Source organism: Aspergillus uvarum (assembly GCF_003184745.1).
Source record: "Aspergillus uvarum CBS 121591 unplaced genomic scaffold BO82scaffold_126, whole genome shotgun sequence".
Taxonomy (NCBI): Eukaryota; Fungi; Ascomycota; class Eurotiomycetes; order Eurotiales; family Aspergillaceae; genus Aspergillus; species Aspergillus uvarum.
In genome coordinates, this window is record NW_020291423.1 from 1 (window position 1) to 19,533 (window position 19,533).

The following is a 19,533-nucleotide window of genomic DNA, read 5'->3' on the forward strand; positions in this document are numbered from 1 at the left end:
GGAAGGTCGAGCTGGATGAGGGGTAGGAGGCTTACCGGCTTCACCCTCGGTTTGAACTCGTCCATTGATGTAGGTGAATGTATGGCCTTTCTTCTCTAGGGCGTAGGTGATTCCACCTGGTATAGGTTAGGATGGTTTGTTTGAGCGATGGGTGTGGTGTTGATTGATTCCATCATAATTCGGGGCAAGGCATACCAGCCTGGATCTCGAAGATCTAGATGCCGCGAGTCAACTTGCTGTGCCCCCGCCAAACATATTCGGGGAATGATGGAGGGGGAGGGGGGTTTGATGTAGATTAAGACTGCATTGCATGGACAGACGTACTTCTCCGCTGGTCCCAGCACCGTGTAGACAGAGGAATCGCATTGTGGATTTAAGCTTTTGTTGTTGCAGTGCTTGGAAACTTGGGCCGAAGTGGGAGGAGACAAGTAGCTCTTATCAATAAAGGTACCGATCAATCAAACACAGCCCACCCACCGAGCCTAACGGAGTGGCATGTCGGGCTGACTCCGACAACGGCTCCAGCGTCAGCAGCGCCCCGACCATTCTAGGCTAACCATGCTAGCTAACTTACCATCCATTGTGTCTGCTCTGCATCTTGCAACCTCTGTCGGATTTGATCCTCACGAACCACCTCCCCCGCCATCGTCGCATCATATACTACAGCCCGAATCTCCAGGTTTCGCATTGAGATGTCAACTATGGCATATCCTCCGATTGGACATGGCTTCCCGTACCACAATCTGGCCGCGCCCGTGCTTTCCGGAGGCAACTTTTTGGGCGTCTCCTGAACTTGCGATTGAAAGAAGCTCAGAACTCATACTCCTTTCCTATCGAGCTATGTTCTTGTAGGCTTCTCAAGATGTCAGCTACAGTTTCATCATCTCACAGGGCCACTTGGGGCGCATTGCAGCGCCCCTCGGAGTACTATCATCATTTTGGTCCTACCTTGAACGAACTCTCGTTCGGTCTCCTGGGGTGGTCCTTCCAACCCCAGCGGGACATTGTTGACCTCTCAGGGAAGGTCATTCTTGTCACAGGAGGTATTTCTGCTTGGTCTCTGTCGATTATTCATGTTAGTGGCACATGCTAATTTTCATCACTTGGGATAGGCAACACCGGCCTCGGAAAGGAAACCATCGTCCAACTCGCCCAACACAAGCCATCCCGCATCTACCTCGCCGCACGAAATGAGGCCAAAGCCCAGGATGCCATTGCATCAATCCGGGAGAATATTCCATCCGCCGTCGACATCAGATACCTACCCTTGGATCTGGGATCACTGAAATCCATCCGCGCCGCGGCCGAGCGCTTCCATGCGGACTGCGACCGCCTGGACACTCTGATCCTCAACGCGGGCACGATGAACAACCCGACCAAATTCACCGAGGCCGGATTCGAGCTGCACATGGGCACGAATCACATCGGACACTTCCTGCTCACCACCTTGCTGCTGCCGATCATGCAGAAGACTGTGGCGCTGTCTTCGGACGTCCGCGTCGTGTCCCTGAGCTCTGCTGCCAACGTGGGCAGCCCCTCATTCGAGGTCATGACCTCCGCGTCCGCTCTGGCAGAGACTCCAGGCATGGTCCGGTATTGCGCATCCAAGGCGGCGAACATCCTCTTTGCGGCCGAGTTGGCCCGCCGTTATCCGGAGATTCTCTCCGTCGCAGTGCACCCGGGCGCGGTGGCTAGTGATCTATACGACCATACGATGCAGAGGAATCCCGTCTTCAATCTGGGGCTGAAGGTCATCAAGAGTGGGTTCTGTCGGTCGCTGCGCACGGGGGCGCTGAACCAGCTGTGGGCTGCGGGAGCGAAGCGGGAAACGCTGGTTAATGGCGCTTACTATGTGCCTATTGGGGTTCATGCCAGTGGGAATCCGTATGCCAATGACGTGGAGATGGGAAGGCAACTGTGGGAGTGGACTAAACAGCAGATTGCTGAGAGGGACTGATTCCATCTGATTGTTCCCATCCGTGACGGGTGACGTTTAAGGCATCGCTTGTATCTTGGACTGTTCGCATTGTAGCATAGCGTTTCTGATGGACAAATCTCTTCATTGATAGTTAATATGAACTGTGATATAACTATGAGACGACAAAGACTAGATTCATGGAGTATCTCGACGATATTGATGCTACGTCATGGCTGGGCCTCATCGAGACGACTGGGAAGGGACCGGCGGGCGGGAACATCAGATTACCCGAATAGGAATGAGATACTGGGGCTCGGGTGGTGAACATCCAGGGTCCCATACAATCAGCCACCACTCTGGTCACAACTCAGCTCAATACAGTTTATGAAGACAATCGTCCCATTCCTGGCAGAAGCATTGCCCATGCTAGGTGCGCGGACGACCTGCCATGGACTCAGGACTGCACCATGCGTTCGATCGGTGATACACAGATTGCCAAATGGGTTGCTGCCCGTCAGCAGCGGGAGATCGTTAGGGTTTAGCCGAGGAGCCTCTCTGGACTCCCTGTTCGAGTTTTTCGCCCACAACCACCATGGCAGATCTCCGATCTCGATGATAGTAGCAGATCCAAACCATTGAGGATGTACCTTGTAGTCATAATCATCATTGTAGAAGCTGTGGGAGCTATACGTAGTGTAGAGGCCATGCGACTCTTAGCGAGGGGCGCGGTGGTCTCGCCGTGTCGGCGTTGCTCCCCACACAAACCCGCCCGGCGCATCACCAGCGACGGTTGCTGCTGCTGCTGCTGCTTGCGTTCACCACCCGTCGTCGTTGTTCCTCCCACTTCCACTCCTTCTCCTCTTCTCCCTCAGCACCATTCATCATCATCTTCGGTAGGTCTCCCCCCCCCTCTGTTTTTGCCAGCCTCATCGTCAGAATTCTTGCTCGTCGCCCATTTGGTCCGTTACTTCAACGAAGAAATCCCCAATTCTCCCTTGAACCAACCCGACCGAGAAAAGTGTCACGTCGCTCTCACCTGACCTCTCCACCCACTTCCATCACCACCACCAAACCACCACCACTATTCCCAAAACCTCCACCACACAAATTCCACGAGTCTTACCGAACGTACATCTCTGACAAGTCTTGCGTTATTATCGCTTCTAGGTTCAGTTCGAACGACCACTCAATCACCTTTCACAATGGATCAGGCAAAGTTGGCTCGGATGCAGGCTAGCGTGCGGATTGGTATGTGCCTTTTTGAATCTTCTGTCATAATTTTCCCCGTCGACCCCGATGCCCCTCCCCTCCCTCGTCATTTCGAAGGCCAGCTCCCAGCTGCCATGGCTTTTCCTCGCCAACGCAGAGCTCTTTGACAATCGCAAGTCCTCTGCATGAGAAAAGACTCGCGCGACTCGCGTTTCACCCCAATCCTTTTTGAATCTTCAAATTACCTAATGTTCAATGGAAAAAGTGTTTGCTGACATATCTCTCTTCTGCGCTTGGTAGGGTACGTATCTCTCAACACCTTCCAGCAACCTCAATGTCCCTTGTGCACATAGAACACCGGTCACCAATCCAACCTATTCCTTCGACATGCAAGCTGAAGCGCGCCCTACCGCCAAAACTCAGCCCGCGATTTCCAAACCCCCCTCTGCTTGCTCACATCTACCACATCATGACTATCACGATCGATCGAACCATCGCTAACCTTCTCCCCCCGAAACAGAGGCAAGGGTACTCCCCGCCGCAAGGTCAAGAAGGTCCACAAGTCCTCCGGTGCCGATGACAAGAAGCTCCAGGCCACCCTGAAGAAGATGAACGTCCAGCCCATCCAGGCCATCGAGGAGGTCAACATGTTCAAGGAGGACGGCAACGTCATCCACTTCGGTGCCCCCAAGGGTAAATCTCACACCTTCTCCTGCTCACTACGACAACAAGAACTAACTCCCTCGCAAACAGTCCACGCCTCCGTCCCCTCCAACACCTTCGCCCTCTACGGTAACGGCGAGGAGAAGGAGCTCACCGAGCTCGTCCCCGGTATCCTGAACCAGCTCGGCCCCGACAGCCTGGCCTCCCTCCGCAAGCTCGCCGAGAGCTACCAGAACATGCAGAAGGCCCAGGGCGCCGAGGGCAAGAAGGACGATGAGGAGGATGACATCCCCGACCTTGTCGAGGGCGAGAACTTCGAGAGCAACGTCGAGTAAAATTTGAGATTCTAATATAACGAATATTACTTCTGTTGTTTATTTTGTCAAAGGTGTGTGCGTGCGTGTGGGTGGGTGGTGTCTGGGTTGGTGTCTGGCGAAGGCACCTCCGCTCCCTACTCTATGTGTGTGTGTTCCCGTGAAGGGGCGATCTGCATCTTACCAGTACTACTACTACCCCCTCTTCAAGAAGCTGGAGTTTCTTTTTGTTTGCGGGGATTTTCGAGATCTTTTCCTTCATCATTTCGAGAAATCTAGGTTAAGGTCCTGATTTGTTCGAGGTTGAATTTTACCCTTGAAACAGAGAATAAAAGGCTGCGTCTCTGGGATGTAGTGAGAATGCTGGTGGTCAAGTTCGGTGGTTGAATCTTCATGCATTTTGTATCTGTTTCCGAGTAAGCTCTTATGGATCCAGCTATACTGAGCAGTACAGACGAGATCGAGATCGGCAGTCGACCCTCTTGCGGTGTATAGTAGCATTGTAAGGGTTCACCTACCGTACAGGCACAACTAGTGCTGGGTCTACGTCAAGTAGACCAGTAGTCTAACCTAGCTTCTCAACCCACATAGATCTTTTCAGCAGGAAACCCCTCTTTGCGGAATATATGCAGACGTCCTTCATTACCTAGTAAGTAGTTTATACGTAAAAAGAAATTCCATATGTCCCCATGCATCTCTTTTCCCGTCTCCACGCGCGCAACTTGCAAAGATCCATAATAACGCCCTTTTCCATCACACAATGCAAGTAGAAATGGAAAGTCATGACAACCAGGAAAAAAAAAAAAAAAAAGAAGAGTAGACGCGGAGATATAAATGAACTTGAGACCAGACTTTCTTTTCTCTCTCGTTCGCTCTCATCGTAGAGATAGATATCAAGGCAAAGACAATAACCGCTGGCGCAGACATGAGAAAGGGTTTATGGTACAGGGTAGATATGGTGTTTGCTGGCGTACAATCGCTGGTCCAGGCCCATCATGTGCGCAGATCCGTCTGCTTCCACCTTCCTCGGTCCGAATCGACATCACATCACGTTACATCAATCCCAGGAGAACGGGCGGCGGGGGTCTAATTCCTTTAGCCCCGTCGAGGAGCCGGAATATTGAAGGGCTTTTGTTGTTGTTGTTGTTGTTGTTGCTGGGGTATCATCGTTGGGGTTCTCGATGGCTTCCAGCGGGGTTCGCGAGAAGAGGGGGCCTTTATCTGGCAAGGCTGAGCGGTGGTGTAATTGCTGTTGTTGTTGCGGTTGTACGGGCGATTCAGTGGCCGTGGTCGTTACGGCTGCGATCGTTGTTGGGACCGCAGCCTCCGAGGACTCCTCCTTCAGGCCGCAGATGTCTGTGCCGATGATCCTATCGATCATGTACCAGAACCGCCAGTAGGTATTGGACTTGTCATAGTCGAAGACGCCGTCCTCGCGCAGCTGCGGGCCGTCGCCCACGATATCGCCGGTGAACCAGCTGAGGATGGGGATGGAGCGCAGCACCCGTTCCGTGACGGTGGGCTGCGGCGGGAGGGCCTCGGTCAACGGCCGCAGTTTCGTCCGCCGCACCGTGGGGATATGGGTCATGAAGTCGGATTCGGGTTTGGGTTGCGCCGCGGGGGCGCTGATGACGGGGCGCTGTTGTTGCTGCACCGGAAAACTGCTGCCCGTCGGCTGCTCGAGCCCCATGGCCGTGGTCGAGCTGGCCGTCGGCGTGGAGTCCATCGAGTCCGCCTCCTCATCCATCAGATCCGGCACCGTGGACAGGTTGCCGAACGCAAACGACCGGGGCAGGGTATGGCGCTCCTTGTCGGAGCCCGTGGGCAGGAACGCCGTGGAATGCGACGTCGTCAGCGTCCGGGGCGCCTTGGACTGCACGCGCTGCGCCGCCGCCGACCCGGCCACGATGGGCACATCCTCCGCGGGGCCGCGGCCATGGTACAGCTCGCAGAACACCAGGTGCCCGTCGATCTCCTGCGGCGAGAAGAAACACGCCCGGTCCGCCGCCGTCGTCGAGTCGAACGTGACTTTAATCCAGTGGTACCCGCCCGCGTAGCGCTTCGACTTCCGGTTCGCGTCCGCCGACAGCCCCGTCCGGATCACCACGTCCCCGCCGCTGAGCAGCTGCGAGAACCCCGTGGCCGCGTGCGGGTCCGTCCGCGGATAGTCCTCGCAGATGAACCCCTGCGAGATCCGCTCGTACTTGTCCAGCACCTTCCACTCCCCGTCCTTGCTCTTGTACCCGTACAGGATGCACTCCGTCGCGACCTTCTCCGCCTCCTGTTGCTGTTGCTGCTGCTGCTGTTGTTGTTGCTGGTGCTGTTGCTGCTTGCGCAGACTCTCCACGTTCGACGCCGACGCCGATTTCGGTAAAGTGTTGCTGCGGACCTTCTCGTCCTCCTGCTGCGCCGCGAACAGGCGCCCAAACTCCGTCACGTTGGGGTTCTCGCGCTTGGCCGCCGGCGTGCCGGTGCGGGTGCGCGAGCGCGTGTGTTCGTAGCGGGCATTGCGGCGCTTGCCGAAGGGGCCTGATTCCTCCGGGGCGCGGCGTGGATTGCGGGATTCGCTGTAAGGATTCCTCCATTAGCATCGCTTGCTTTTTGGAATCGGGGGAAAAACAAGTCCAGGTATCTGTGAGGGAAACCCCCCGCAAGAATTTGCGCTGATGCCCACTTACTCCTTGTAAACATAACCCCAGGGTAACAGCTCGCCCTTCTCATTTCTGGCACGCTCCTCCGGGGGAACAAAGTGGTATTCCATGATGATAAAGAGATTTCAAGATGCGCTTGTCGTAAGTTGAAGCAATAGCTAGAAGTATGAGACCGATGTAAGACGAGTGCAGATTCGCTGAGAAGAAGGATGTGCAAAACGGGCTGGAGACGGTGCGGAATTGATGGAGTGAAGTTGAAGCTGGCCCAGGATCTCCGGCCCAAAAGTTTTGGGGTTCCGCCCATAAACAGTCGTGTTAGCCGGGATACCGTCACGTGAGGGTGTGGTCTTGGTATGTAGACTGGAGAGGTCGGTTGGACATGAATGGGACAACATTTTTCTACTTATTTGTTTGTGCGAAATTGTCACTGGAATCTAATTACTTCTAGGGGGTCTCTGTGAGATGGTTTTGAGCTTTCTTAGTTGAAACTTGAGAGGCAGTTTATCAAGGTTCTATGCCAATGACATATTTTTTGTCGAGTCTGTGGCCCGCTTCCTGTATGTTTTTGAGGAATGGCTTTAGCACGTTCCATCTCATCTCACAACTTAATGAAGGCTAATGATACTCCAGGAATCTTGAGGGTGATCGTGATTAGCAATATAAATCCCATCATGTGTAAGAGCAAAGAGCCTTAAGAAGTGATTTGACTAGTCCATCATTGAATCGAATCTCGTGACAGCATCCCGAATCGCAATGACTTCGCCAATTATACAAATCTACAGGCCTCTACCACAACGCACATGGGTGTGTTAATATGGACAAAAAGCGGACCCATAGCCATCGATCAAAAGTATACATTCAGTCCTGCCGCAGGAAAGTAACCTGTCCAGAATCCCCATCGAGACCGCACACAGCGCCGAATTCTCCTACTTCCAACCGCATCCTGTCAACATAGCCCACAAAATCCACCAAAGGACAAGACAACCCCGGCCCGCATTTACAGTATGGCAGCGGCGTTACCTTCTCATTGATGACTACTCGAAGGAAGGTATTCCCAGCATCGCCACGGGCACCCTCATCCCCGGACGAGCACGTCATCCGCTCCAGGACAACCCGCCCACCCATGGGCATCACCGACGAGGTGCGCCAGACCCGTTCCGAAACCATATGAGGAACCGGGAGCTCCGGATCATACTTCGGATCAGCCATGATCTTCAAGGCCGTCAAGAAAGGGCGCGATATCTCCATCATGCACACTATTTCAACCCGAAGTCAGCCTTCAGCCAGGTCTCCACTCGCACAGGACCGCCAACTCACAAACTCAAGAACAACGTCCCAGCATCGGGCCCCGACCTCAGAAGACCCGTCGTAGCAATCAGCCAAAGCCATCCCATCACCCGGGGGTAGGGGTTTCCGGGCCCCGCGCGGTAATAATGCAGCACGTCGCGCGCATACTCGAGATGCTTCCAGTCCTCGCGCGTGAACACCGCGCACCAGGGACTCGACCCGCGCACCAGCGTCTCGAACCCGCACATCTCCTGCATACTGTAGACCTCGGCGTTGCTCAGGGGCCCCAGCGCGGGGTTTCCTTGCTCGGTGGGTAGTCGCTCCGCGATCGCCGGGATGTAGGCTTGCTGGAACCGCGCGAGCATTGGGATACCATAGTCATGGCCGTGGTCGGTGTCCTCGAGGTAGCGGAGGCAGGTGTCCCCGGGAGTGAGGGTGTCGGGGCCGCGGTCGAAGGTCTCGGGGATGACTTCGAGGGTGGCTTTCCCGGACTCTTGCCAGTCTGAAGGGGACGACGACCCGGAAAAGTAGCCCGGATGCGAAGTGTCGGGCGGTTTGGATGACGCGGTTGCAGTCGCTGGCCCAGAGCCTGAGTCGCGACTATTTGCTGGCCAGTAGGTGTCTGTAGCGGGTGGAGAAGTGCAGGCCTGTGGTGTGGCTTTGGAGGGTGCCTGCATAGGGACCCGTGGTGGTCAATTGGTCGAAGTCGGTGGATGGGTCGTCGGTGAAATAGGTCCAGTTGTTGAGGAATGATAGGCTCCCGTTCAGTTTGACGTTGGCGTCGCGGATGCGATTGAGGAGCGCAATCTGGCCTTGAGTGGTTGTTGTTGCTGTTGTCAGCGTATCCTGTAGTGAGTACTGTGGCTATGGCGACAAAACCTACGGCCTCCGGCTGATCGCGTCGGGTACCGCGCCCCGTGGCGTGACATCTAGTCGGGAGTCAACCGATCTTGTATAAGAAGATTCGAAGGCATATATAAAGTGGAAATGATACCATGTGCACTGGTCAATGACGAGGTCGGGCCCCAAAGCTCTGCGAGTAGTGTACACCGCCACGCTTCTCGATCCAGGGTTTATTGCCCCCCAAGTGATGGAACATATTCCAGTCGTCATTCTGAGATTGCTCAGTCGTGTTCAGACCAAGCAGATATCGTGGTAATTGACAAAGGGTGTTCCGACTAGAATGAAGTGTTGAAGCTAAGAAGAATGGGCCATCGCTCGGACCGAGCCATCTTTTGATAGTAAACAAACCGTCATGGTTGTATATGATGCTGATGATGACGATTATAAATGGGACAAGCAATGTCCCAAGAGAAAGATCGCCAAGCATGACCGTTGCAAGCCTCCCCGGAAGTAGAGACACGCCTGAGAGTGTGTTGTAGATAGTGAAACCGGCACATGCGACAACCGCCGGGTTGGATTCTTGAAAGATCGACCAGCGGACCCGCCAAGAAGTCCGTTATATCACCGCAGGGACTAGTTCTTCATTTGGTGTTCATTATGTTCTACTCACTAGCGAAATAACCTTCGAATGATATGTACCCGCGTCAAAAAGGTAAAATTATATGATATCGGTCAAGTGCTATACACAAACCGAGGACTCTTGTCTCCTAGCTCTTCAATGGCTTCATCAGTCATGCCCGCAACCTTGTTGTCTTCCAAGCCCTGTTGTCTTCGCTTATTCTTGCAGTGATAGTACCACCACATGAGCCCATAGACCACCCCGGCAAAGCCAACCAGCGCGAGCGTGACCGCATTGCCTCGAACATAGCGCGGTGCTTCCTCAGTTTTGTACAGGAAAGGCGACATGACGCCACTGATGTTGCCAAACGTCAGCTGTAGACCCGTCGCAAAGGTCCGCTTCCCATATCGCGGCAGTGTGGTTGGTAGCCATGCAAGCGGCAGCCCCACGGTCACATATAGCCCCAAGGCAATAAGCAGTGCGCCGAAGTAATGTACCCCGGAAGATGAATCGGAGATCAGAACCCCGTACCCGACCACAGAGATCACAGCGAAGATGCAAACGAATATCGCACGGCGCTGAGTCCGATCGCTGAGCCAAGCGATCAGTAGATACACAATGGCGCCAAGCGCATAGCACGGAATGGTCAGTGCCTGAACTTCAGCAGTGGACCACTTGCCCATTCCCTTGATGATTGTGGGCAGAAAAGTGCTGTAGCCGTAGAGCATCGTGTCGACTCCAAATTGGGCGATGCAGAATGCATAGATTCTCCAGTCCAACGCGCCCTCCTTCACATCCGCCCAGTGGAACTTCTGCGCGGACGGAGTCTGGCCGACATGGCGACGGCGCAGACGGACGACCATAGCCTTCTCGTCTTCGTCGAGATAGTACGCTGTATCAGGCTCGTCGGCGAGAAAGAACCAGGTCAAAACCCCCAGGATGACGGTGGGAAACCCCTCGATGATCATGATCCATCTCCAGCCCCGTAGCCCCGCGACGCCATCCATGAAGCCAATGCCGTACGCAAGAAGACCCCCGAAGGCACCGGCGGCCGCGGCGCTGCTGAACAAATAACCAGTCCGGAGTGCGATCTCTCGCTTGCTGTAAAACAGCGTGAGATAAGTCATCAATCCAGGAAAGAGCCCAGCCTCGACAACACCTAATGACATGAGCATGAGAATAAAAGCGAGGAGCGAGTGCAGAATACTGACCTAAAAGTACACGGCAGGCAATCAACCCGCCATAACTCTGCGTAATACCTGTCAAGGTAGCTAGAATGCCCCAGATGATTGAGATTGAGGCAATGTACCGCGAGGGCCTGAGTTTCTTGATCACCAAGTTGGATGGGACTTCGAACAGCTTCAAATGATTGTCAGTGGTTGCGTTGAACAATTTGGTGTGTATGGGAGCATACGCAGTAGGTAACAAACAGAATGGATACTGCGACCTGATACTGATTGCCCACTAGGCCTAGATCTTCTTCCATGCCATACAAGCGGGCATTGCCAATGTTAACTGTTGGGTCGTATTAGCAACCGCTTGTAGACCGCCAGGGGACCGGATGAAAAGATCATTTGCACGAGGTAGACCCACCTCGATCCAAAAAGCTGAATAAGTATAGAAGAATAACGAAGGGGATGATGTGGATGTCTATCTTCCATATCAAGTGGCGTGCCCCTTTTTCGTCTGACAGCGATAAGTCCGATCTATCATCGCCATCTACGCCCAACGATGCTCGTGTGGGGGATTGTGCTTCGGCGTCTGCCTTGGGCTCTCTGTTGTAATCCATGAGGGGTGGTAGTGGCGATGATAGCTGCCTTGGCTGTGATCCCCGCAGGTTTGTCTGGGCGCTCAGATGAACTTCCCCGTGGGGTGATCTACAACAGCACCATGTATCAGAATGCAGTCGAGGGTATCGCAACTCATGTATCAAAGAAGGAAGAAGTCCACGTACACTGACAGCCGTCACACCCACTACGTTGTAAGTGAGGGAAGGCAAAAAATGCCCTAGAAAAAATGTGAGATTTCTAATCGCAGTGGCCAAGGATCGCCAAGGATCTAGACCCAATGTTTCTTTCCTTTTTTTCTTCTGCAGTTCAGGTGAGCAGATCGAGGATAGTTCATTAAGAGAACCTATGGGAGTGTTCTTTCGCCATGCGATGGTCGCATGAAATCAATAGCATGAACGGTTTACTATTGTTGGTGGGCGTTGTTGGTGATGCGTCTTAAAAAGACCCTGAGCTGGGTCGTCCCTCATCAAACTTTAAAATGGAGGGCGATTTGCACCAGCTCCATGGCTCATAACACGGGCCAACATTCTTGGCAATGCAAGGATACAATAGTCAGAACCTGCATAATGATGATGCAAATGCCCACAAGGAGTAAAAGCAATCGGTTGCAGATGATCAGATCTGCACTCAACAAACACTAGAGAACGTCACTGCGATGCGCCTGAACAATCGAATTTCCACTTCACTCGATAGCCCCTGTCCCGCGGGGGATAATTGTATCGTGACCCTAGGCGGAAAAATCACGTACTTGTAGGAGTTATAAGCAGCCACAACCTCAAGTCAAGTCGTTGGTAAGCAAAAATTGCTTTCCGAAGCCCTGGAACAAAACCTGCACCAAACTTCGAGAGTTCAAATGACTCAAATGAGGAAGATGATGCCAGCCCGATCCAGAGTATGTACTGTACCTAGGAAAGACTGGCCATTGGCTCGTTTTATACGAATGTAGCACAGTGTTACTCCATTGCATTGATCTTACACTTGATCAAACGCTGTAGACAAGAGAAGAGAGTGGTCAGTGCTTTAAGCGGCGAAAATAGAGACTCCTAAGCTGTCACACTCATCGGATCACAGCGGCGTTTCTCGTGATGAAGTTGCTGTCACTCTTACTACCGAGTGTCAACACGCTGGCTTCTGAGCTGGCCCTGGCTGCGCACCCACGGGTCTCTAATATCTGTTTCCATCTCGCACGATCAAGCTCCAACGATGCGGAATGTACACCTCCGGCTGCGATGGACCAATACACTACTCGGACTATGGTGATAGGTCGACATTCAAAACGTCAAACCGAGAGCCATGATCGAATAAGACGCTCTGAGAAGTGTTGATGACAAGTCAGTATGTGGTGCGGTTATCATATATCTGATAGTCAACAATGAGGTTCCTGGATTTAGAAGTGACTAGTTGAACTTTCGTCAAGATCAGTAAAGCTGGTGCAAACGAGCTGGAATTCGCTTCGAAATGAATGAGTCAGTAACTTGTGCGCGCCATTGATTTAAGTTGACATGACATCAAAGATCATCCTGCGTATTTAGCATCATCTCTGCTGTCTTGTCATTTCATGCAACGTTAATATAGTCAAGGATCCCAGGTTAGGTCGATCTGAGGAATTCAGGCTGAAGTACCATCGCCGTCGCCCAACATGTCTCAGACTTATGGGAACAACCAGTCCGAGATATACTCTCAAGGAACCACCTCAGGCGTCAATCCTACTGCCAGCACTAATCTTCGCCAACTTGAAGAACAGGCAAAGACGGCCTTGGGAATCCGTAGCTTCAAATATACCGCGCGTGGAGTAGGAGGAAAAAAACACGATGAACAGCAATCAGTAGGCATTTCGTCAATAGAAGATTTTGGGTCTATTCTCGTGCGGTCTGAAAGTCGAACGGCTGAAATAGTATCATACTAGAGTCCACAAATGCTGAAGCAGGTTAGCTGAGTAATCACAATTTTGTGATCATATGCAGGTTGCTCCTTTCTTGTAGAAATCCAGGACATTTCATTCAACACTTTCTGAGAGGAATATTCCAATCCTCATGTTGTGGCGCCTGTTTGGTGTGCAATCCATTTCTCATTCCACGAAGACAAGGAGACAAGACTTGCAGAGGCATGTGGGAATATTGGGGTCCCGTATATCCTTGGCACAACGAGCAGCAGCTCGATTGCTGATGTGGCAAAAGCCAATGGCAATAGAAAGAGATGGTTTCATCTGGATTGGCCAAGGGACGATAAGAGCACACTTTCCTTGTTGACACGTGAAAAGGATAATGGCTTCGTCGTCCTTCACCCTGGACACATGGTCGCTCACTTGGCGACCGGCCGACCTGGACAATGCTTATGTCCCATTCATCAAGGAATAGGGAACGAGATCGGTTTCACCCCCCACTATTCCGCGCGAATTTAAGAAGGATCCTAGCTCAAGAATTGAAGGAGATATTCCCTGTGCATTGAAATCATAGAGCTCGCAAATATTCTCCGGTGCCCCACACACTTGAGATCAGCTTGATTTTCTGCGGAAGAACTAGGACGGTCCGCTGCTCCTGAAGGTAATTCAGCATGTGGATTATGCAAAGCTTGCTGTGGAGGCGGGCGGTGATGGCATCGTCGTTTCCAAGCATGGAGGTAGGATGTCTCAAAATCACATGGATACATGCGCTAATCATCGCTGCATACTGGCAGGCCGACAACTTGATGTCGCAATAGGCTCTCTGGAAGTACTTCTCCGAGGTTGTTGATGTAGTCAGGGACAAACTGACGGCTCTCTTCGACTCCGGGATCCGAACGGGTGCAGGTCTCATCAAAGCACTCTGTCTAGGAGCAAAAGCAGTTTTTATTGGCGAGCCAGTCATTTACGGGTTGGATATGGATGGGAAGAAAGGAGCAGATATTGTCATCAGAGGGCTCTTGGCGGATGTCTGGCAAAACATGGGGCTATCGGGGATTCGGTCTGTGGCGGAGTGCTACTGCGACAAGATCCGAAAGGTCGTGTATCCGGGGGAGATGGGGCACGCTATAATGTAAGAAAATCAATCGTAGTCTCAATATTTTCTTGAATGAGAACATACCAGGTAGTACAATAAAGTGTGTTTACTTGCCGAGAGTCTGCGAAGACCGATCAGATCAAGATTGATTGTTTATTCGGGGCAGGTACTAGTACCTACCTACGGTACAGTACCGGTGTTGCGCTGAGAGGAAGAGCCGGAGGATCACATGTCAATGCCGGCATAACCCCTTAGGAAGTGATTGGTTCTATCCATGATTGCTTCTCCCAGTCGCCACTTGCGCCCAAATCCAGATCACAGTTCTGGCTTTTTCATCAACCAGGAACCCCTCCCCCAGCGCAATATTCCATGTTCTGTTTCACCAAAAGAAACTTCTATTAAACTTTAAGTCCCTGCGAAAACTGCCGCGTGATTTTCTGTCTTTCTCACCCCAAAAGTATTCGACTTTTTGCTCATGGCTGAAACGAAACTCACGGCACATCGGTCAAAGCGGGTCAATTCGACTGCAATTGTGATGGGCTGGGATGTCTAGACTCTTCAGTCTGCGGAAAGCATGGAAACGGGATGATATCGAGCAGGCATACGAGCAAGTCGGTCGCGAGGATGACACCCGCCATGTTCCAGCCACGTCCGGCTTGCCTCTTCTTCCGAGGCCGCTTGCATCTATGGTATCATTCATGACTCAGTCGACTTCTCTATCTCTTCGGATAGGGTCATTTGTTGGAGGCGCTGCGATAGATGGTGCGAGAACCACGACATTGACCGGGCTGGAGCTCAGCAGAGCAATACTAGAGGGAATTTTGACAAGGGCTGGGCGCGATGTTGTCAACAGCAGCAACGGAGAGTATGGCAAGGCAGAAGCAGAGTCATTACTCGAACGGAGTGTAAGTCGTTGGCATTGTCATGTTTATACTCACCAAACTGACAGTCAATTTAGCTGGCTACTTTGCATTCCACAATAACCTCGGCATCTTTTTTCGCCGCTGCTTCGTTCCATTTCTCCTCAGCTACACTTTTATCAGCAGCCAACATATCTCAGTCACTACTTTCCACACTCGATGCAACACTCGGCTCTACTGAATCGTCTAGGGCTATTGCCGCAATCGTGACTCTTTTCCGGAGCGAGCTCAGAGACCTCAACGATTCCGAATTCGGTACTGAACTGCGAGCTGGAAGAATTGGTGTCGCGGATCTATTGGTTGGATGTGTTGGATTTGCACTGCTCCAGCGTTGGGGTCGGAAAAACACAGAACGGCATGCACGTGGAGTCGGGGGTGTGGAATCCGTATGGGATGTGGTTATCCTGGACAATGGCGTGAGAGCAGATGTTGTTGGTACACACCAAATGGAACAGCCGAGAGCTGCCACTGTTGAACTGCGTGACGAGACGAATCGTTCATCATTCATGAGTACTGGGAACGATGAAGATGTTTTCGATGCTGTACAGCGACCAGCAAGCATTGCTGATACCGCAGAAAGGTCTCACTTCTCTCTTCCCACCGAGAACTCGCATCAAATATCCGACGATGATATCCGCTTGTACATCATGAGACAATTGCCTCAGGGTTGCCGTGCTTCTATAAGGACCGACCTGGTACATGCCAGGACTATCACAGTCGAAGTGTTTGATGATGACGTTGGTGAAATAGCTGCTCCACCAGGCACAATGATGATTGAGGAGAGACACCATGATAGTAATCTCTCCAGATCTTCCAGCCAGGGTCAGCTTCCCAAACATATGATGGTGTTCAGGACCGCCTTCACCAGGTCTAACAATGCCGATGTAAGACCATCCAGTCACCAAGAAAGCATAGCATCGCCGGCGGGTGACGAATGGGAACTTTCCCGGTCGCATCGAAACGTCGGGGATCAGTCGTTCGCCACAATAGGAAACAGTCTTGACGCACCATGCAACGCTAGGCTAGTGGCCACAGAGAAGCTTTCACCCGAGGATCACTTAAAGGATTCCAATACCAGTAAAGCTCGAAGTGTCAACTTGAACCCTGTCAAGCTTGATCGAGGTAACTCAGACCCCTCGTCTCTCGATAAGCGAGCAGCCACATCTAAAGATAGTCCTGCGAAGTCTTCTGTCGCGAAAGGAGCGCAAAGGGTCAAGTCTAGCAATATTGGTCAAAAGGAAAATGGCAAGCGCCCGTCCACGAAGCCTACTGCAGAGAAAGTAAAATCCCTACCATCGTCCGAAAACGCGATTCCACAAGTGAGACCTTTTAAGGGAGCAGCAAACGCGCGAAAGACATCAGCACAACAAAGTACTACCAAATCCGACCGCAGCGGGGCTCACGAAGCAGCAGCAGCGACATCACCAAAACGTGGACCATCGTCACCTGTAGCGAACAGAGGTTTGCCTAGAACGCCGTTGCAAGAACATCGTGTGAAGCCCGCGGCTTTCCCAAAGACGGGCCGCTCTGAGGCCCGAGAGGGTAGTCACACAGGCAATTCAAGAACGGAGTATTACGCCATACGCGAGAAGTCAGAGGAGTCTCTTGTTAACCACACAAAAGCCTATGCTCAAGATCCACCAAACACACGACCCGGGTCCCCTGTCACGCGAAGAACCCATGTGCGTAGTAGCAGTTCTCTGTCACTGACCAGGTCGGAAAGTGATGTGACCATCTTCACCAATAAGGATGGCCGTCCCAGCTCCTCTATGTCGCACCATCACCCTCGGGCATCATCCCCGAGCATATACTCTCTTGCCACAGCGGGGTCTGAGACATCACTTTTACTCGCCCATCGTCCTCGAAAAAGTGCTTATGATGATATAGAAGCACTTCAAAGCTTGAACCGGGATGGCACCGTGCCCGGCATCTTCCCTGCCAAGCACTTTGTGCAGAACATCAGACGTTTTTGCAGATTCTCCTCGGCTTCATATGGATCGCATGCCCTGAAAGTCATGGGTGTTCCGCGACTGACTAGTGCTCTACCCGCCGAAGAGGTATCTAGCCCGGAACATAGTGATTTCTCTGATCACACAGGCTTGCCAGCTTCCACGATCCTCTTGTCTTCCTTCGTCGACTCTGCGGGGGGCAGTAACGCCGCAGGGGAAACGGAAAGCGGTATTCCTCTAGTACACTATCTTTTCCTGGACCATGAATCGAAAGCAGTTGTTCTGACTCTGCGAGGGACATGGGGCTTCGAAGATATTCTGACCGACATGACCTGCGAGTATGATGACCTTGAGTGGCAAGGTAGGAATTGGAAGGTCCACAAAGGAATGCACGCTTCAGCCAAGCGTCTTCTGATGGGAGGAGGCGGCCGAGTCATGTTGACAATCCGAGCTGCACTCGAGGAATTTCCTGAGTATGGGCTGGTACTGTGTGGACATTCGCTCGGGGGAGGCGTTGCTGCACTCCTTGCAACAATGATTTCTGAACCCAGCAGGGATGCTTTTGGCGCATCATTCACGACCACTTCCTATCAGACCACGAACTTGGGTTCATCTGATAGCGACGAACAGTCCTTTGGCAAGGCCTTCTTTGTGCCCGCCGGCCGGCCTATTCATGTCTATGCATACGGCCCTCCCGCGACAATGTCGCCTTTCCTGCGTCGCGCAACGCGGGGATTGATCACTACCATCGTTAATGATCAAGATGTGGTTCCTTGTCTTTCGCTCGGCATTTTACATGATATGCATACAGTAGCTGTAGCATTCAAGGGTGACATTGCTGGCGCGCGCTCCCATGTGGGATTTCGAGTTTTGGAAGGCTTCAGGCAAAGCATTGTGAACAAGTTTTACGTTAACGAGCCGCCCATTCTGACACACGCAGGTTTAGGCGTAGGAGAAGATGCGTGGGCGTGGAATACATTGAAGACGCTTCGTGAGGAAATGAGTGCGCCCAAACTGTTACCACCTGGTGAGGTATTTTTGGTGGAAACAATGAGGGTCTTGCAGCGAAACGCTTTCACATCTGAAGTGAGCAGTGATGGCCACCCAGTGTTAGGTCGGCCTGCAACTAGAGCACAGTTGACATTCGTTCGAGATGTTGAAGCCTCTTTTGGAGAACTCAGGTTTGGCTCAGGAATGTTTAGTGACCACAACCCAGCAAGATATGAAGCGAGTCTTGCTGCACTTGCCCGTGGAATTTTGGATGAGTGATGTTATCTTGACTTTATGCCTACAACATAAAGCGATGCTTATATGATTATGTATTCATGGAGCCTCGAGATACCGGTTCTTTTGCTCATCTTTGGGTTTGACTAGGTAGTGGACGGAGAACAGCGATCATGTACAGTCGAATACTAATTTTGGAATAAACCCTGCAATCTCAAGACATCGCAGCTTCGAATGTTTAGTTCTCACGATATTCGAGGCTTCCCCGTAATCCCGTAAGAAGCTCAAGAGCAGCCCTGACAATGAATGCCACCCATGGCATGAGAGCCGACATTGAATACAAGAATCGCATGGCTCAACTTGTATTCAGTGAACGATGAATAGCTGGTTCGATGTTGGTCTCTTCACTTCATCTTGTGTTCGATACCCACCCAGGGCATCTCTTCTCGAACTTACGTATTTGGAGACTGTTCGTTCACGCATGTCTTTGTATAGTTAAGACAGCTCTGAAGTCACCAACAGGGACCAGGCGGCACCGCACCGCCCTCGACGTAAGGGAACACACCGCCAGCAGAACCTTGCACCATAGGGCTCGGCATGAGGTGACTATCAACCGCCCAAGCATTCGTCACTTGAATGTTTGTCATTGGCACAAGGCTAGCAAGCAGTAATCGAACCAAGACATTGGGCGGCGACATTATCCTTTTGAGCTCACATTCTTTCTCACTCGACTCTTCACCTACTGTGAGGCGGCTCCTTTTTCGGCTCACTGGGCTGTTTCCGGGTTCTTTCTTCAATCTTAGCTTCCAGATTTTGAAGCTGCTTTTCCACGAGTTCCTTTTTGGCCATCAAGTTCTCTCGCATGCCTCTGAGCCCGTTGATTCGCTCATCGATCGTCGGCTCAAGTGCCTTTTGTTCTTGTACTTTCTGCAGATGAAAGAGATCATTAACAAAGAGATTTCCGTGATTGAGATGGAGTCAGAGACCATACCTGTTGGAGTTGGTGTTGAGATTTCTGTGAGGCGCCAAAAAGAGTACCGGAAATAGTGATACAAATCACGGCGCCTGCTAGGGTAGCTCGTGGGATATCTTTCGGCAAGCGAAACATGTTGAAGCTTCGAGCACTTTCACACTTTGCGCTAAAAAGAGTTGCGATTGACTTCGCCGT

The 19,533-nt window shown here is 52.0% G+C and overlaps 8 protein-coding genes across 8 annotated transcripts; 4 read left to right on the forward strand and 4 right to left on the reverse strand.

Moving 5' to 3' along the window:
• Positions 1-597: 597 nt before the first annotated feature.
• Positions 598-2,084, forward strand: BO82DRAFT_396863 (putative short-chain dehydrogenase/reductase family protein). The gene is made up of 2 exons (XM_025638871.1): positions 598-1,043; positions 1,113-2,084. Exons 1-2 carry the CDS (start codon positions 863-865, stop codon positions 1,955-1,957), a joined length of 1,026 nt encoding a protein of 341 aa, XP_025485614.1. The 5' UTR covers positions 598-862; the 3' UTR covers positions 1,958-2,084.
• Positions 2,085-3,120: 1,036 nt separating this feature from the next.
• Positions 3,121-4,125, forward strand: BO82DRAFT_298740 (nascent polypeptide-associated complex subunit family protein; the record flags this gene model as incomplete). Its single annotated transcript, XM_025631999.1, has 3 exons — positions 3,121-3,170; positions 3,648-3,820; positions 3,881-4,125. 3 exons carry the CDS (start codon positions 3,121-3,123, stop codon positions 4,123-4,125), a joined length of 468 nt encoding a protein of 155 aa, XP_025485615.1.
• A 773-nt stretch (positions 4,126-4,898) lies between these two features.
• On the reverse strand, positions 4,899-6,995 carry BO82DRAFT_437415 (uncharacterized protein). The gene is made up of 2 exons (XM_025641189.1): positions 6,783-6,995; positions 4,899-6,671 (listed from the first exon to the last, which is right to left on the reverse strand). Exons 1-2 carry the CDS (start codon positions 6,863-6,865, stop codon positions 5,162-5,164), a joined length of 1,593 nt encoding a protein of 530 aa, XP_025485616.1. The 5' UTR covers positions 6,866-6,995; the 3' UTR covers positions 4,899-5,161.
• Positions 6,996-7,613: 618 nt separating this feature from the next.
• BO82DRAFT_379587 (phosphoglycerate mutase-like protein) lies at positions 7,614-9,141 on the reverse strand (the record flags this gene model as incomplete). Its single annotated transcript, XM_025637698.1, has 5 exons — positions 7,614-8,011; positions 8,077-8,631; positions 8,726-8,854; positions 8,926-8,971; positions 9,091-9,141. 5 exons carry the CDS (start codon positions 9,139-9,141, stop codon positions 7,614-7,616), a joined length of 1,179 nt encoding a protein of 392 aa, XP_025485617.1.
• Positions 9,142-9,530: 389 nt separating this feature from the next.
• BO82DRAFT_360045 (putative MFS transporter) lies at positions 9,531-11,473 on the reverse strand. The gene is made up of 4 exons (XM_025636737.1): positions 11,098-11,473; positions 10,919-11,019; positions 10,716-10,863; positions 9,531-10,663 (listed from the first exon to the last, which is right to left on the reverse strand). The coding sequence occupies exons 1-4, from the start codon at positions 11,291-11,293 to the stop codon at positions 9,618-9,620; spliced, it is 1,491 nt and encodes a 496-aa protein (XP_025485618.1). The 5' UTR covers positions 11,294-11,473; the 3' UTR covers positions 9,531-9,617.
• A 1,460-nt stretch (positions 11,474-12,933) lies between these two features.
• Positions 12,934-14,312, forward strand: BO82DRAFT_388024 (FMN-linked oxidoreductase; the record flags this gene model as incomplete). The annotated part of the gene is made up of 4 exons (XM_025638355.1): positions 12,934-13,086; positions 13,312-13,569; positions 13,817-13,913; positions 14,032-14,312. 4 exons carry the CDS (start codon positions 12,934-12,936, stop codon positions 14,310-14,312), a joined length of 789 nt encoding a protein of 262 aa, XP_025485619.1.
• Positions 14,313-14,586: 274 nt separating this feature from the next.
• BO82DRAFT_360047 (lipase family protein) lies at positions 14,587-18,589 on the forward strand. The gene is made up of 2 exons (XM_025636738.1): positions 14,587-15,177; positions 15,231-18,589. Exons 1-2 carry the CDS (start codon positions 14,818-14,820, stop codon positions 18,408-18,410), a joined length of 3,540 nt encoding a protein of 1,179 aa, XP_025485620.1. The 5' UTR covers positions 14,587-14,817; the 3' UTR covers positions 18,411-18,589.
• Positions 18,590-19,100: 511 nt separating this feature from the next.
• BO82DRAFT_298755 (uncharacterized protein) lies at positions 19,101-19,473 on the reverse strand (the record flags this gene model as incomplete). Its single annotated transcript, XM_025632000.1, has 2 exons — positions 19,101-19,292; positions 19,357-19,473. The coding sequence occupies 2 exons, from the start codon at positions 19,471-19,473 to the stop codon at positions 19,101-19,103; spliced, it is 309 nt and encodes a 102-aa protein (XP_025485621.1).
• Between the last annotated feature and the right edge of the window lie 60 nt (positions 19,474-19,533).